The sequence below is a fragment of the Pleurodeles waltl genome, chromosome 2_1, assembly GCF_031143425.1.
Source record: "Pleurodeles waltl isolate 20211129_DDA chromosome 2_1, aPleWal1.hap1.20221129, whole genome shotgun sequence".
NCBI lineage: Eukaryota > Metazoa > Chordata > Amphibia > Caudata > Salamandridae > Pleurodeles > Pleurodeles waltl.
This window is the reverse complement of record NC_090438.1, coordinates 181,224,232-181,240,659: the sequence shown is the minus strand read 5'-3', so window position 1 is coordinate 181,240,659 and position 16,428 is coordinate 181,224,232. Positions and strand designations below refer to the sequence as shown.

The 16,428-nt window shown below is 40.5% G+C and overlaps 2 protein-coding genes across 3 annotated transcripts in view; both read left to right on the top strand.

Moving 5' to 3' along the window:
• The window catches only part of LOC138262270 (transcriptional regulator Kaiso-like), a 297,541-nt gene that overhangs the window by 100,035 nt on the left and 181,078 nt on the right, over window positions 1–16,428 (top strand). The window contains exon 2 of one of the 2 annotated variants that reach the window (XM_069212155.1): window positions 3,923–9,926. The exons of the other annotated variant lie outside the window; for it this stretch is intronic. Coding sequence (XP_069068256.1) covers window positions 3,925–6,561 — 2,637 coding nt within the window. The 5' untranslated portion in view covers window positions 3,923–3,924 and the 3' untranslated portion in view covers window positions 6,562–9,926. Of the gene's footprint in view, window positions 1–3,922; window positions 9,927–16,428 lie in introns of those variants that run through there. 2 annotated transcript variants of the gene reach the window in all.
• Window positions 1–16,428, top strand: part of LOC138262264 (transcriptional regulator Kaiso-like) — a 141,486-nt gene that overhangs the window by 99,750 nt on the left and 25,308 nt on the right. The gene's annotated exons all lie outside the window — the stretch shown is intronic.

The following is a 16,428-nucleotide window of genomic DNA, read 5'->3' as shown; positions in this document are numbered from 1 at the left end:
GGAACCTTCTGTTCATTATCAGATAATTAATTGTTCTTCTGCATTCCAAATACACTTCGAATCAACAGTTACAGTGATGTAGAAACATTCTTGGGTTGCACACCATTTCCTCAAAAGCAATACATTTTTGTTAATACAAGCTCTGAACAAGTTTGAGATTCAGAAAAAGAACTTGTTATACAGTCGACATGAGATCATTCAATTAACGTAACAACTTACAATGTTTTGGCAGATGCTCAATTTAACCATGGCCTTGTTAAGTTGAGGCTTTTTAGTTAGTACAAAATAAAGTTTGTAATAATTAGCTTCAAGAATGACAGAGTAATGCATTATCAAGCATATATAAACACTTAATACATATTAATACATTATTAGTTAACAACCCCATACACAATGGTGGCCAATCAAGTAGGCAAAATGAGTCTCCCGTTATTTTTCTATGCTAATACATCTTATATGTTAAGTCAAATATAGGAATACATGTTAAAATTATTAACGTTAATTTCAGCGCTCACAGACGTATGTAGCACATCCCTAGCACTTTAGACTGTAAAGAAAGCCACCTCTTCTTCCAAGTAACACATATGTGCTTCCTAAGCCAGGCCTACAATATTGCACAGTTTTCACCCTCAGACATGATCTGATTTCTAATTCCCTGGATCTAAAGCCTATTTCCCTCACTTTTTTTTATTTGTATTTTTTAGGCCCATAAGTCTTCATTGAGTGTCCTTAAAATATGTATTTTCACCCTGACTGCCTCCTTGGATCCTGGGACTCTTGAGTTTGTGCCCCTGTGCAGACCTGGAATAAGGCTTCTGTTTCATTTCTGGCTCTTCTCTTGCACGCACTGCGCTTGTATGGACATCAGACGGCAATGGTGGCACTGCTGAAACTTCCAGTTGTGATTTTCTTTTTTTTCTTGCAGTCTTTTAGTGCTAGAATACCCACATTAGTACCTGAATACCCAGAAGTTCCAATTTTGTGAGCTTTAATTCTTTAAGTATTCAGCATCGTCATCACAGAATGTGTTGTTTACAAATTGCGTCTGGTTACTCTCCCCCCCCCCCCCCCTCCCCCAGTTGGCGCGCAGTTTGGCTCGTTACTCATTTGTTTCACTTGCACAGAAATAATCATGTTTTTGGGGAAAGTAATTTAGGCATTTTTTGCGCTCTTTCCTAGTATTTCAGGTGATCTCCTGACCCTGTTTGTCAATATTTAGGGTGGTCTTCTGACCCTGTTTTATTAAGCAAATTCTATTTTCTCAGCAGCCTTCTTACTACTTTCACAGTTGTCGTGACCTTTGATGCAACATATGCCTTTTTTGCCGAATCTCGTCAGGTATGGTGTGTGAAATTCACGTCCTGATGATAACCCTGTAAATATATAGAACATTGAAGTGCTATATACCAGTGGTTCCCAACCTTTTGATTTCTGTGGACCCCCACTTTTTGATTAATGGAAAGCCGATGACCCCACGGAACATTATTGGAATCTGGGGACCACACGCTGAGTCATTACTGGAAGCCGGGGACCCTGGCCTAAACATTGTCGATGATTTGAACTGCAAAAGAATACAAAAATACAGAATTAAGCATTAAGCATTCACCATAGCCGGAGAAGAGAAACTGAGCAACAATTAATGGATTGATAAAAGGAAATCGAGAATAGGACCAGAACAGGGCTGGGATGAGGGTTTTTGCCAGGGTTACTTTTCGTTCCCGAGTCCAACCAAAGATATTCTAGTGATCTCTAAAACCTTATTCAGAATGGCGTGCTACTATGCTGTAATACTCCAGCACAAAATGGATTTATTTTGCAATTCAGTGGTTGAGAATAATATCAATTCAAGTCGATGAAGCCAACATTGCTACAAGGTACAAAAGTAAAAGCGTGAGGACCTATAAACTGTGGTGTTGATAGTTCTAACTTCTAAACCAATAGGGAATGGAACAAATGAAGTGTAAAATTGAGACAAAGGAACACACACCGTACCAAAATGATCTTTACTGAATGACTTCAAAGCACTTCGCCGATCATGACTTAAATTAAATATCACAAACGTATTTGCAGGCTGTGAGTTGTTGCAAGGTGGTTATGCCAGTTCAAATATAAATTTGCTTACAATTTCTTATACGTTTTCCGAAGATATTGATTATAATTTGGGAGTTACTATGAGACATGGATCTTTGATTTAGGAGGCAATATGTTTGAAAAACTCACAATGAATTTCTAATTAACACTTCGTATTTGACCTTCGTTGCCAGTGAATTTTGTGTGGGTATATGAAATATAAAATATATCAGGGAAATTTGACCAAAGTGACCACTTTAATTTCCAGCGTGCTTACCCTGATAACGCTCATGTAACTTCACTTATTGAAGTGAAGTTAAAGCACTTCATACACGTTTAGAAACATCTGAAGTAAAATAATAGTAATTACAAAAAGTATTGGCTTTTTTAGACTTTTTCATGAAAAGTATGTTATCAGGTAAACCCGCGGTTTTGTAAAACACATCTAATTTACTTATAGCTGGGATTTTAGGCAATCATTTAGTTTAAAAATATTATATATACACACCTCAGTGCTCAGAGCAAATATTTGAATGCTGTACTTCATGGTTATTAAAGGCCTTTCATGCCTTGACCTTCCTTCAAGGCCTGCCTAAGTAGAAATGAAATAGTGTAATAAAAAATATCTTCCGGGCGGTTTTATTTTGCATAATTATTTAACCAAGATACACCATGTTTGCTAAATTGAACGTTTCATAACTGTTGTCTTACTCGGAATTGGTAACTACAAAAAAAACTACCATCTGTGCCCGATCCGTAGCGGAAAAAGTACCATAGATAGTGTTTTTTTTTTTTTTTTTTTTTTTTTTTTTTAAGTCTGTCTTTTTTAAAAGACCGTTGTCAAACAGACCTATTGTCGCCAGTAAACGTAGAGTGGCCTTTATGTCTGTCCCCTTCAACTTTTTTTTAGCAAGACTTTGTAAGACATTGGCTTGGGATTTTGGCAATCACAGCTCATCTTGGCTCATCCCAAAAAGTTTCAAGTGTCTTTCCATCTCTAGTAGCGTGCTGGCATTGAAGTAGATGAGGGTGTGTTGTACAACTACATGCCTTTGGTGGCTTCTCATAGTTTGTTCCTTCCACTTTCCCTGCTAGCCTTGGCCCGTGGTTGCCCTCATTCACCCATCGCTCTCCGCTGTTAGTTTTCCCATGCATCTCCCTGTCGTTCCTTCTTTTTGACCCTCCCACTTCCCCTGTGTTGCTTCTAGTTCCTCCTACCAACATCCCCCCGCCTCATTTCCCTGTGTATGTTGCTCCTCGTTCTCCAGCACCTCCCTCACAGTTCTCTCCTCAACACTCCCCTCTTTTTCTGTGGTGTTGCTCGTTTTCCGTGTAATTCGTACCTCCCATCCTCTTGTTCCTCCCTCTTTCCCTTGTGTCATTTATCATTCCTCTGCCAGTTCCTCCCACAGCTTCTCAGTAGTGTGGCTGAAACGAAAGCCGCTCCTTTGCCTTCATTATAGTCCTGATTTTCTTTCTGTGTAAAGTTAATTTAGGTTGGCAATAGAGGCTACAACTTATACCCTTGCCATCTTACTTTAATTTCACTTAGAAACAAACAGCCCTCTAGTGAACACAAGGGGGCATTCAACATCGTTCAGTTTTCGTTTCTTTCATTTGCCTGGCATTAAATTGCGAATGCTGTATTTCCATATGTTCACACATTAAACAGACGCCTTGTTTGATTTTCCAATGCTTGTTATTGATTGGAAAAGGTGTTTCATGTTTGCAAGGATTATATATAACCTGTAAAACATTCAAAATCCCAGGGTCAATACTTAGTTTAACAATGTGCATTTCATCTATTGGATCCAAATCTTTTAATATTCACTTCTTTTCCTCCACTTCATAGGCATGGAGCGCCGAAAACTGATTACAGCCACTGATCCCAAGTACGGTGGTACACTATTGTCATCTTTAAATGAGCAACGTGTCAAAGGAATCTTTTGCGATGTCACTGTTATCGTGGAGGACACAAAGTTTAGAGCCCACAAAAATATTCTTTCAGCGGCCAGCACATACTTTCACCAGCAGTTCTCTGTGGCCTGTCAAGTGGTTGAACTGAATTTTGTTAGAGCAGAAATCTTTGCAGAAATTCTGGGCTATATGTACAGTTCCAAAATTGTTCGGATCCGCTCTGATTTGCTGCATGAGGTGGTTAGCTCTGGGAAGTTACTAGGAGTTCAATTTCTTGCTGAACTGGGTGCGCCTCTATCGCAGGTGAAAAGCATGGCAAGTTTTATCAAGGATCACAGTGTGGAATTCTCACCCTACGAGGCTGATGAAAAGGTGACTGGTAATGAAAAGCCGATCACAACAAATAGTGCAAATGACAAAGACATTCCAATTAATGCAGTGCCTGTTGTACCTGGGGCTGTATTGTCTAATAAAGAGCTCAAGGAAACCGAACAACTCGCAGATTCCAAGGACGAGGAAAAAGACACTGATGATGAAATAATTTTTTGTTCTGAGCTTGTGGCAACAAAACCATCTATTTTAAATACTGAGTTGGCACAACAATCTGCTAGATTGCATCCAGTTCCATTGCCCAAGGAACAGACGAGTGCCAACAGTAATACCTCGGCTCCTACTCAAACTGATCCTACTTCAAAAGGGAATACTCCAAGCTACATTATTTGTTCTCAACTAGTTCCACCAAAACCATGTGTTCTAAACAATACTGCAGCTCCGACAGAAACAACCATGTCAAATGCAATTGAGTTGCCGAAGCCCAAGACAAGTCCCAGCAGTAGTACTGATCCTCAAACTCCATTTATCCCAAAACCGATAGCTCAGACCGTTGAAACTTCCAAAGAAGATGGACCATCTCAACCTGATTTATCTGTTGACCTGTCAAGCCAAAAACAGCAGCAAGCTAGTGTTGAAAAACTTGGGTCCATTCCAAGTATTGTTACTGATTATGAAATACCAGTCATTTTAAAAAATACTAAAATTGTACCTCAAAAGACCATTGCAGATACAGTTCAATTTCTGAAACAAAAAGTGAGTGCCAGTAGTAGCACTTCTGCTCAAACTACATTTATTGTAAAGCCAACAGATCCACACAGTTCACCCTTCGAAGGTGATAAACCATCTCATCCCAGTGTAGCTGTTACCTTCAGCCCAAAAGAAGCACAAGGCAGTCTTGCAACACTTGGCTTCTCTCAAAGTCGTGTTATTCCTAACACTGTATTACTAAACCAACCTCTCCTTAATTGTTCTAGCATCAGCACCTTCCCCCAGCAATTAATCGCTCCAGCAATAAATTTAGTTGTGCAGCAGGTCTCATCTATCAATACCTTTGATAATAGCTCTGTGGCCATTAACACCTGTTGGCCTTCAAGCCCATATGGCGTGACCACTGCATTTCATAATCCAGCGTATGCAGGTAAAGAAGCATCAGATAATGGGCCAAAGGTTCAGGGTACACATGTGGCAACATTTGCTCAAGGTAGCCCTGCGATCATTACCAATAGCAGTCAACCTAGCATGTATCCATTAGCAAGCCCATTTAATCATCAGGTGAATAAAGTAAAAGAAGCATCCATTGATAGGCAAAAAGTTTTGGAGCCACAGTTTGCTACCTTTACTCAAGAGAATATTTCTAAACCAGGAGAACTAAAAATTAAAGTTGCAACTATTAATTCTGGAATCAACAAAGATTCCTCGGGAAATACAGGAGCAGGATTGCAGCACATTATGGATGGTAAGAAAATCATCACTTTGGATACACCATCTGATCTTGGAGGGCTGTCGAATGACTGCAAGGTTTATGCAAACATTGGTGAAGACACCTATGACATAGTTATCCCAATAAAAGAGGAATTTGATGAAGATGAAGCAGTCGAACTGCTAAGATCGATTGATGGTTCTCCAGACAGCAAACGCATGAAAGTGAGGCATGAAGACCATTACGAGCTCACCATTGAAGGAAAGGTCTACTACATTTGCATTGTGTGCAAAAGATCTTATGTGTGTTTAGGAGGTTTAAAAAGACATTTTAATTGCCATTCTTGGGAAAAGAAGTATCATTGTCGTTACTGTGAGAAAGTGTTTCCTTTGGCGGAGTACCGTACAAAGCATGAAGTCCGCCACACGGGGATGAAAAGGTATCAGTGCTTGACATGCGGCAAATATTTCATTGACTATAAAGTAATTATTTCACACATGAAATCGGCCCATAGTCAAGACCCATCCAAGGACCACAGGCTTTATATTCTGCACCCAGCCAAGCCCGTTCAAATTAAACAGGAACCAGACACTATTAATTCACACCCTTCGGCCAGCATTCCTGTTGCGAATGATGACATGGTTTGTAATTCTGAGATTGTGAAAGAAAAGACTGTCAATCAAACAGCGGAGTCGGAATCCCCATCGAAGCCCATAAGCTGGCATGATGTCTTCAGGCCCCAGGCAGAACAAGACGTTTTCAAACAAAATCCTTCAGATGGCACTACAGAGTTTGAGTTCGTAGTACCAGAGTCCTATTGAACTGATCAAATCTGGAAGCAAATGTTATGTTTGACTCATTTTCACCTATTTAAGATAGAGTGCTGGTAAATGTTAAGACAAACTGAAAACGCATTGACTCGTTCTACAGGGTCATCAAATGTGGAATATATTTGAGTGGATTTTTCTTGTTTCAGTATGTTTGTAGGAAACACGTCGGAATGTTTACTTGAATGTATGGAATAATTCTTAGGTTATCACTCCATTACTTGTTATATATAAAACTTCAAATGATGAATCAGGAAAATAATCATCTTCGAGATAAGTCTGCAATGGGCTGACATTTCCATCTCCTCCTTTTGGAGTCTGAATTATTTTCTTCAGTAAGAAGGCATTTCTGTACCGAAATGTATTTCCTCTTATGACAGCACTTTAATGCGTCCTCAATTGCTATAAAGTAGCTAACTGGTCTTAAATTTGTCTAGTTTGAGACTAAGGTAATATTAATTGATTTTGTTCTGTGGCCTCTCAATAAAGCCTGCTGACTCTTAATATTTTAGTGAGTTCTCTACTTAATCTGTGACCTTGTTGTTTTGTTTGCATTCCCTCCTCTGTGTGCATTTTTATACTCTGACATCTAGTTGGACGAGTGCTTCCTGCTACAGAATGCGCAGCTCTTTATTTTTTGAGCAGTTTGACTCCGTGTTCTCTGCTCTCTTACTCATTTCTTGTCTTCAATAAACGTATAACTAAGTAACCTTCGCATTATTGGCGTTGCATTCTACAGCGTGCATCGTTTTGGCAACCTGTATCTGGGCTGCCTGTAGAGAGGTTTCCTCCAGGACAGTGATGCACATGGTAGTAACACATCACTTCCTGCTCGCGCCTCCCTCTCCGTTATCGAAAAGATAATTCAAGCATATAATGCCAGTGCCATTGTCTTGTCCTACCTGTTATTACTCGTGAGATTTTCTGCTCACTGCATAATATTAACTTGACCGAAGTAAACCAGAATTATCACTTCCTAGACGAGATTGTCAACTACACTTTTACAATTCAGTCTGGGTATGTCACATGCTAAATTGTTTTATAGCAGTTCCTCAGCAGTCAGTTGTAAATGTCAGAGAAAACTGGCTCGGTCGGTCCACACTTGACATCTCCCTTCGACAGGATAGATCCACTGAATTGAATGCTGTTGCCCTCTGTTGATTGTCTAGTGCCCCTGCCAGTTTACCAGTCTCACCTGAAGCTCAGGTCATGACAACATGTTTAGATATCACATGCCACATTTAGATCCCACCCGTTCCTCTGGCTAGTTATTTGCTTCTTCTCTGAGTCAAACACGTAAGATTTGTCTTACATGACTAATTTTATGAAACAATGCTGGAGTGTATCATGTACCTGAACTTTTCTGGTGTTTGACTGTTCTTTTCCTTTAAAATATTCTCCATTAATTTCCTTATCTTTAAAGCCAGTAGGTCTGTAGGAGCCTAGATAATGTTCCTGTTTTACAGAGTAATACTATTCTTTAGCAAATAATTGCAAGTCGTTGTTGAGGATGCCACCGCCTCTCTCCCTAGTGACTACTATTCATGCTGTCATAACTCATCTGAACCCCATTGCAGGACCTCTGTTACAGTAAATGTGTTTATCTGTACCTTCACTTCATTTGTCATTTATTTAATGTGGAAACCACAGCTCATAACTGTAACTCTTGTATATTGTTCACTGTCTTGCACAGTTTTCTTTTTTTCCTTCAACCTCACAATCACACCCCTTTGTTCCCCTGTTTGCTGACCTACCGAAATTGTATTGTGTTTTGTTTTTGTTTTGTTTTAGGTCTGGAATTAGCCAAGCACTTATGATTTTACTAAAATGATATGCATGTTATACATACTTAAACTCATTTTTCTCTAACCCTCTTCATCCAATGTTGTGCCATTCACATTTCCTTTGGCCCACTTCAACAAACAGCACGGGCAGTGTGTCAGCCAGATTTAACAACTGGCTGACTTCACTGTGAGTGACAGCACACAAGGAAGTTTCTAAGTGACGGGAGTAAGGCAACGTGCTTTTTGACACCAAAAACATATTTTTGTTTTTAGCCATTTTTTAAGGTTAATGATGGCCCCCCATCAATAAAGCTTTGCAAAAATCATGACAACACTAAAGCAACCATTGACATAGTCAAAGGTCTATCAGCCATTGCCAGGCCTATTGGAGTTGCTAATGCTTGTTCAGTGTGTGTCTTTGCTCCGTGAAATGGGTCTCTAATTTCTCTGATTTTTCTAGGTAGATTTCTTATTTTATTTGTTGTTTTCATAGTACGTAACAATGTTTATCATACTGATGGACGCAGTACAGTGCACATATTTACTTAATACGTGTCTAAGTCTCTGATAAACTATTTGAATTATGGGAGAGAACATATTGACATCCCTGATACAAGAGAAATGGGGCCTGTTTTATGAATCTACATGCTCTTTTCTTCAATGATTTGGCAAACTGAAAACTTCAAGTTGTTTAAAGAAATAGGTTACCAAACTGAAAGGAAAAATACTTATAGGAATATGTTATACGCCAGATTTATATGGTTGAGAATTGCACCCTATAGTTGGAAAGAAGTTGCTAATGTGCATGTATATTTATACTATGTTTTGACTGCATACGTGGAACATTTTAATGCACATAAGATTATGAAGCAGGCATAATTGCTAGAATGATGACAGCTCCTATGTAAAAGATTTACTTGAAATACAGCATAAGATTAGTTTTCCAGCATACTTGAGAAAGGGGGGGCGCCTGCTAATGAAGTATGCCAGTTAATTGTATCAAGAATTGTGAGTATCTGAGTTCTCTTACAGAAGAACATTATAACCTTAGGAAACAATATACGAGGAAACTCTACAGTGAGAGATTTAGTTGGAATTTATGTGCTTCAAGAGACGTATTCCCCTCTGGAATTTCTAAAAGCGCTGTTACTGTTAGTATCGTGGCGAACAGTAGAGCATTCCAAATGGCATAGTACCCGATAACACAGTTTATTATGTATTGTACTTTGCACTTTGTCACTGGAAATAAAGGAAAAGCACAGGTTTTAATGCTGATATTTTTATTTACATTTTGTGGAAATAGTGCATTTTACAGTAGAAGTACACTCCATCTTATTTCCAACCTAAACATTGTTTATTTGAATTGCAATGTATTCTGTGTAGGCTTTTGTAGATTCAAAGACTTGGTAGAAGAACGAATTACGAAATCCAAAATTGTGAAAAGAAACCATATCATTAAGTCAGATGTCCGTATTACTCTTTAGTCTACGATTCTTATTTAGCACACTTGTAAACTTAAAACAGTTTTGTTAATGAGGTATTAAAAAAATAAATAAAGGTTGCATTTTTCTTGAATGGTTTTGCTTATTTTATGGGCTGTTTGGTCATCTACTGAAAATGAAACTTAAATATATTTACTTATTCCGTTATTTCAAGTGTTTGCAATAATCAGCATGTCCCACACTGTTTTCACCAAATATCAAATACTTCTAGTGGGGCTGCAACGGAGGCTACTGCAGGCACTGTGGTGGTTTTGGGGGGTAAGGGGACTTAGGTGGCACGGTTTCTGCCTTTGAAAGGGGCTATTATTAGCCCCTAAGCCATGCTGGCAGAACGCGTGCAATGGCTTGGAATACAAAAGAGTTAAAGGCTCAGGAAGCCACTCTGCTTTCACGAGCAGGATGTGTTTAGTAATCGTTGATGGCTGATAGAGGCCCAACATAAGTGCATGACAGAGGTGTAACGCAGGTCCTCTGGGCATTGGAGGTCCCACCAGCGGCGTAACAAAACTTGAGTCCCTGCACAGTACATGGAGGCCTCCTCCTGGACTCTTGTAGGAGCTCTCGGGCTCGAATACTGTGGGCCAAGGGGCCCCCTAGAGTTTGCCCGCACCACTGGTGCCTTTGTTACGCCAGCGGGGACCCGCAACCCTTTGAAAGAGCCCCCTTTGAGTACAAGACCAATGAATATCCATCTGGAAGACTCTAGGGTCCCATTTCACATTCTGCATGGAGGGCACTGACTTCTAAGGTCTTACAGCCACCCTTTTTTTAGGGTCAAGCATGCGCTAGCGCATGCGTCTCGCTTGCAAGACTGTTGTGTTCCATAAAGGGCTTGGAGCCCGTCTGTCACTCACCATTTATTGGTTTGCGTGCTACTCTTCTTTACAGCTTCGTAATTTGTCAAGGCACACCTGGTATAATTTCTGTTTCTCTGTGTGGAGCAGGGATCAAGCACTAATTGATGCAACTTAATTAGTGCCCGTCCGCTGCTTCCAACGTAATCGAGGTACTATTTGTTCTTTTTAACTTTGAGTGCCCCGCAAACAGAAGGCTTGTGTCTGGCAAAAACGTGTCCAGTTGGCACAAATTTGCAAAGTTTTATTTTTTAAAGCTAACTTTCTGTTATTTTGCCTAGTCGTCTTTTCTCAGTTTCTTCTCATGTTTTCTTTTGTTTTTGCTCGTTGGCGCTGTTGTAAAAGGTGACAATTGTTTGAAATTTGTGCGACCTATTGCATTGCACATGTTTGTCATCCATTGGCCTGTTCACATTTTTCTATCACTCCCTACAGTTTACATCATGGGCAGTGGGTCAGTCAACATCTACCATTGGATAACCTCATTATGACATCATTCTGCTCTTTCACAGTGAGCACATCTGCACATGGAGTAGTTCCTTTCTGTGCAAAGGACTCCCATAATAATTTGTGATTTTTGTGACCAGAAAGCATCTGTACTTTTATAAAAATCCTTTCTGTTGGCAAGGGGCCTGTCAGCCCTCCAGTAATAGTTTTATCAATTTTTGGTTCTTAGAACAAAATAATCACCAGCATTTTCAATAAACGTGCTTTACAACCTTATGGCTTCTAAGGGGGATCCATTGGTTTTTGACTGAGCTTTTCATAGATTTTCTGTAAACTGCTGCAGAGGTGGCTCTCGATCAGAAGATTATCGCATATTGTAGCCGCTCTGTGTGGGGACTTCCCCTCTGCTTTGGACCCGCCTATCATGGTTTGAGCAGATGCCTTTTCTCTTACCGGTTCGTATATCGGCAGCCTGTATTTTCATAATGGAGTGCAGAACCATAAACTGCTTTCCATACTAACCTAGGCCATTTCAGCAGAATTGTTTAATTTAAGAAAGCTAATGGGGGAAGAGGGGCCTTCCTCGTCAGGGTCCTTCTGTGTTGGGCTGGAATGTCCTGTACCACATGGACGGCTGCCGTGTTCTGCAAGATATTGGCTTCAGAAGGTCAGGGCTGTAGTCTGCCTTCCACCTCACTGTCGCCCTGCTAATGGTGGACATGTACCTTTTTTATTTTTTAAGTAACTGTAGCATTGTTTTTGCAGTTTAGCTTAGTCTATGTTTTTTCCCCGTGGAATCTAGTTAGCTAGTTGTACGCTAGCAGCATTGTGACTCTTTTTAATACGTTTGAGATGTTATCTTTTGAAGCAAAAATACTTGAGCATCTACCAAAGCAGCACGGGTAGCATGTGGTATTGCTTAGTATATCGGTAATCTATCTAGAAATAAGTATTCTTCCTGCTAGACCGCCATGTGGTATTAGTATGATTTCGGAGCCTGCATCTTCATGGTGAAATTGAACTATGAGCCTGCCATGGGTTTGTGATCGATGTCCTGAATCTAGTCACTCTCACTTCCTCACTCAGACTCTCACTTCTAAGTCGGGCTCCTGTGCGCTGCACGTGTATATTTTACGGGTTGTTTTGTATATGTGCTATATTTCCCCATTTACTTTGCTTGAATTGAAGCTAGATCTTCGCTTTGAGTCATTTTGGGTGTGCCCTCGCTTTTCCCTTGCACCAACTAACTGCTGCTTCTGAAGCATTCAGTCAATTGGAGAAAGGCTTTGTCTAGATTATTAGCATTTTAAGTGACTTTTTCTGAACTGGAACGGCTTCAAGTGAGAAGCGTTCAGGGGTAATATTTAATAATGGCGGAAAGTGATATACTTTTTACTTTTCCTTCACATTTGACTATGAAACAGCTGTTTTGTGTAATTAGTGTGTTGGCACTTACGCTGACTGTAGTCCCTTTAACCTCCTCGCTGCCAGGCCTTTTCTCCCTCAGGTGCCAGGCCTTTTTTTGGCTACTTGGGGCAGTTCTCACTTAGGCCCTCATAACGTTTTGTCCACATAAGCTACTTATGCCAAATTTACGTCCTTTTTTTCCAACATCCTAGGGATTCTAGAGGTACCGAGTTTGTGGATTCCCCTGAAGGAGACCTAGAAATTAGCCAAAATACAGCAAAAAGTTAGTTTGTGGCTTGTGGTCTTTTCCCTGAAAATGGCATCAACAAAGGGGTTGCGGTGCTAAAATCACCATCTTTCCAGCTTTCAGGAACAGGCAGACTTGAATCAGAAAAACCAATTTTTCAACACAATTTTGGTATTTTACTGGGACATACCCCATTTTTACTATTTTTGTTGTGCTTTCAGCCTCCTTCCAGTTAGTGACAGAAATGGGTGTTAAACCAATGCTGGATCCCAGAAAGCTAAATATTTCTGAAAAAGTAGACAAAATTCTGACTTGAGCAAGGGGTAATTTGTGTAGATCCTGCAAGGTTTTCCTACAGAAAATAACAGCTGAAATAAAAAAAATATTGAAATTGAGGTGAACAAAAAACAGCCATTTTTCTCCATGTTTTACTCTGTAACTCTTTCCTGCTATGTCAATTTTTTGAAAGCGATATACTGTTATGTCTGCTGGACTCTTCTGGTTGCGGGGATATATAGGGCATGTAGGCTCATCAAGAACCCTAGGTACCCAGAGCCAATAAATTAGCTGCAACTTGCAATGGGTTTTCATTCCATACCAGGTATACAGCAATTCATTTGGTGAAATATAAGTGAAAAATAGGTATCAAGAAAACCTTTGTATTTCCGAAATGGGCACAAGATAAGGTGTTGTGCAAATAACCACTGCTTCTCATCTCTGAATTCCGGGGTGCCCATACTAGCATGTGAATTATTGGGCATTTCTCAAATAGACGTCTTTCACATTTAGAAGGAAAAAAATGTAGAGAAAGACAATTTACAATAACCCTTGTTTTGCTATTCTGTGTTCCCCCATGTCTCATGATAAAAATGGTACCTCACTTGTATGGGTAGGCCTAATGCTCGAGACAGGAAACGCAGCATGGACATATCACATTTTTACATTGAAATCTGACGTGTTTTTTTGCAAAGTGCCTAGCTGTAGATTTTGACCTCTAGTTCAGCCGGCACCTAGGGAAACCTACCAGACCTCTACATTTTTTAAAACTAGACACCTAGGGGAATCCAGGATGGGGTGACCTGTGGGGCTCTAACCAGGTTCTGTTACCAGAATCCTTTGCACACCTTAAAATTTGGCCAAAAAAAACACTTGTTCCTCACATTTTGGTGTCAGGAAGTTCTGGAATATGAGAGGAGCCACAAACTTCCTTCCACCCAGCGTTCCCCCAAGTCTCCCGTTAAAAATGGTACCTCACTTGTGTGGGTAGGCCTAGTACCCACAACAAGAAATGCCCCAAAACACAACGTGGACACATCAAAATGATCAAATACAAAACTACCTGCTTTTGCAAGGGAGGGGGGCAGAAGGCACCTGCATTTTTGGTCATGGACTCCGCATCCATCTAGGGAAACCTACCAAACCCAGACATTTCTGAACACTAGACACCCGAGGGAGTCCAGGGAGGTGTGACTTGGGTGGGGCCCCCCCAAGTGTTTTCAAAGTGTTTTCTTACCCAGAATCCCCAGCAAGCATCAAATTTAGAAAAAAAATCACATTTTCCCCACATTTCTGTGTGGGATCACCGCAACGGGACAAATTTCCTACCACCCAACTTTCCTCTCAATCTCCAGGTAAAAATGATACCTCACTTGTGTAGGTGGGCCATGTGCCTGTGATACGGAAGAGCAAAAAACATGTTGAAATTGAGGGGGAACCAAAGCGGGTCCAAAAGGGCAGTTTGAAAAATAACATTTTTAGGCTGACAAGTGGGGCAGAATTTTTATCGGTATAGATGACACAATGCTGGGTGATACAATGCTTTGTGGATTCATGCAGATTCCGGAAGGTTCCATCACAAATGTTGAAAAAATGTGATTTCCAGCAAAGTTAGAGGTTTGCAGGGCATTGTGGTTAAGAAAATGGTGCGGGTGCTTGTGAAGCACACCACCCTGGACTCAGCCAGATGTTTAGTTTTCAGATGTGTCCAGGTCTTGTGGATTTTTCTACATGGCAGCGTCCAAAAAGTGCAGCCCTCACCATTCCAAGTGGGACGATTTTGAGAGTTAGCCAAGCTCTCATGGCCCAAATGTAAAACTAAAACCCAAAATAATCAAATGTCCTCTTGCTTGCCATGGGATAAGATGTTTTACTTTGCGAGGGGAGAGCTGAAAGACTGTTGGCGACCAACCATGCCCATACTGGTTGGTAGCTTACCACCACACAATTTTTTTAAATTTTTTTATTCCCTGACATCTAGTAAATACAAGTTGTCCCTAGGGGAGCGGCCCTTGCCTAAGGGGTCGCTCCCCATATATATAAAATAAAATATATATTTATGTGTGTATATATATATATATATATATATATATATATGTGTGTGTGTGTGTGTGTATATGTATATATATATATGTATATATATATATTCCTATTTAGGGGTTTATGCCCCCCCGGGGGCAGATCAGCCTTATTATAATAGGCTGATCTGTCCCCTTAGGGGGGCAGAAATGGCCTAAAAATAAACCCCCCCCCCCCCCCCCTTGCCCAAGGGGCCACTCCCCTTATTCAATTACAAACAAATCAAACAATTTCCCTGGTGTCTAGTGGCACTTCTGCTGCCCAATCGCATTGCGATCAGACAGCAGAAATGCTGAGAAAGACATCAAAGGAAAGGAAAGGCCTTTCCTTTTCTTTGATGCCTCTCTCGGCCCCTCGACGTGATCGGAGGAGAAATCAGGGGAGGGGGTGCGGGGGTGGAAGGGGAAGCAATTATATAGACACCAGGGATAGATATATATATATATATATTTTTTTTGTTTACTTTATTTTTTTTTTTTATATATGGGGAGCAACTCCATAGCAGGACTAGCTGGTCTCATCCTCGGCACCTGGCAGCCATTGCCGAGGGCGAGACCAGCTCGTCCTGGGCACCCAAGGGGTTAATAGTGGGAAAAAAATGATTGATGGCGAACGATGTCTGCCCACAACTCCTAGTAGCTTAAGCCTCTTGGGATCCTCTCCATGAGTAAAGGACTTGTCCAGTTAAGATAGGGTGACTAGAATTTTAAGGCCAAAAACCGGGACGTTTCACAAAAAATAGAAGGACTACAATTTTACTTCAATCGAGTGCACAGAATGACAGCACTAATCACCGCAGAATTACAGAAGAGGCACTAAGAGCATAAATAAAATGCATTTTTTTAAGGCCAGTAGCACGCCTCTTAATTAAATTGCTTTCTCATAACGCTAGGTATTTCTTCTTTGGAAAACAAAAAAATCACCTCCCACGGTTTCCAGGTGACCCTCTCTAAAAACCAGGACGTGTGCTAAATTTCCCGAAATCTGCCCAGACAGCTGGTGAAAACCCGGGACTGTCCAGGCCAATCCGGGATTACTTGTCACCCTAAGTTCAGAGTATTCATCTTTGAAAGAGTCTGTGAAGTGACGCAGCATCTTGGTTGATAAGTGCACTGTGTGAGCAGGTCTATGGTGACAGGTTACGAATCTGGGCGAACATTACTTGAGCACACCTATAATTTTTTCAACCAATTTATTTATTACTTATTTGATCCAGAATGCACATCACAGTGAACGCTCATTAGCACCTTCTGTGGAATTATGAA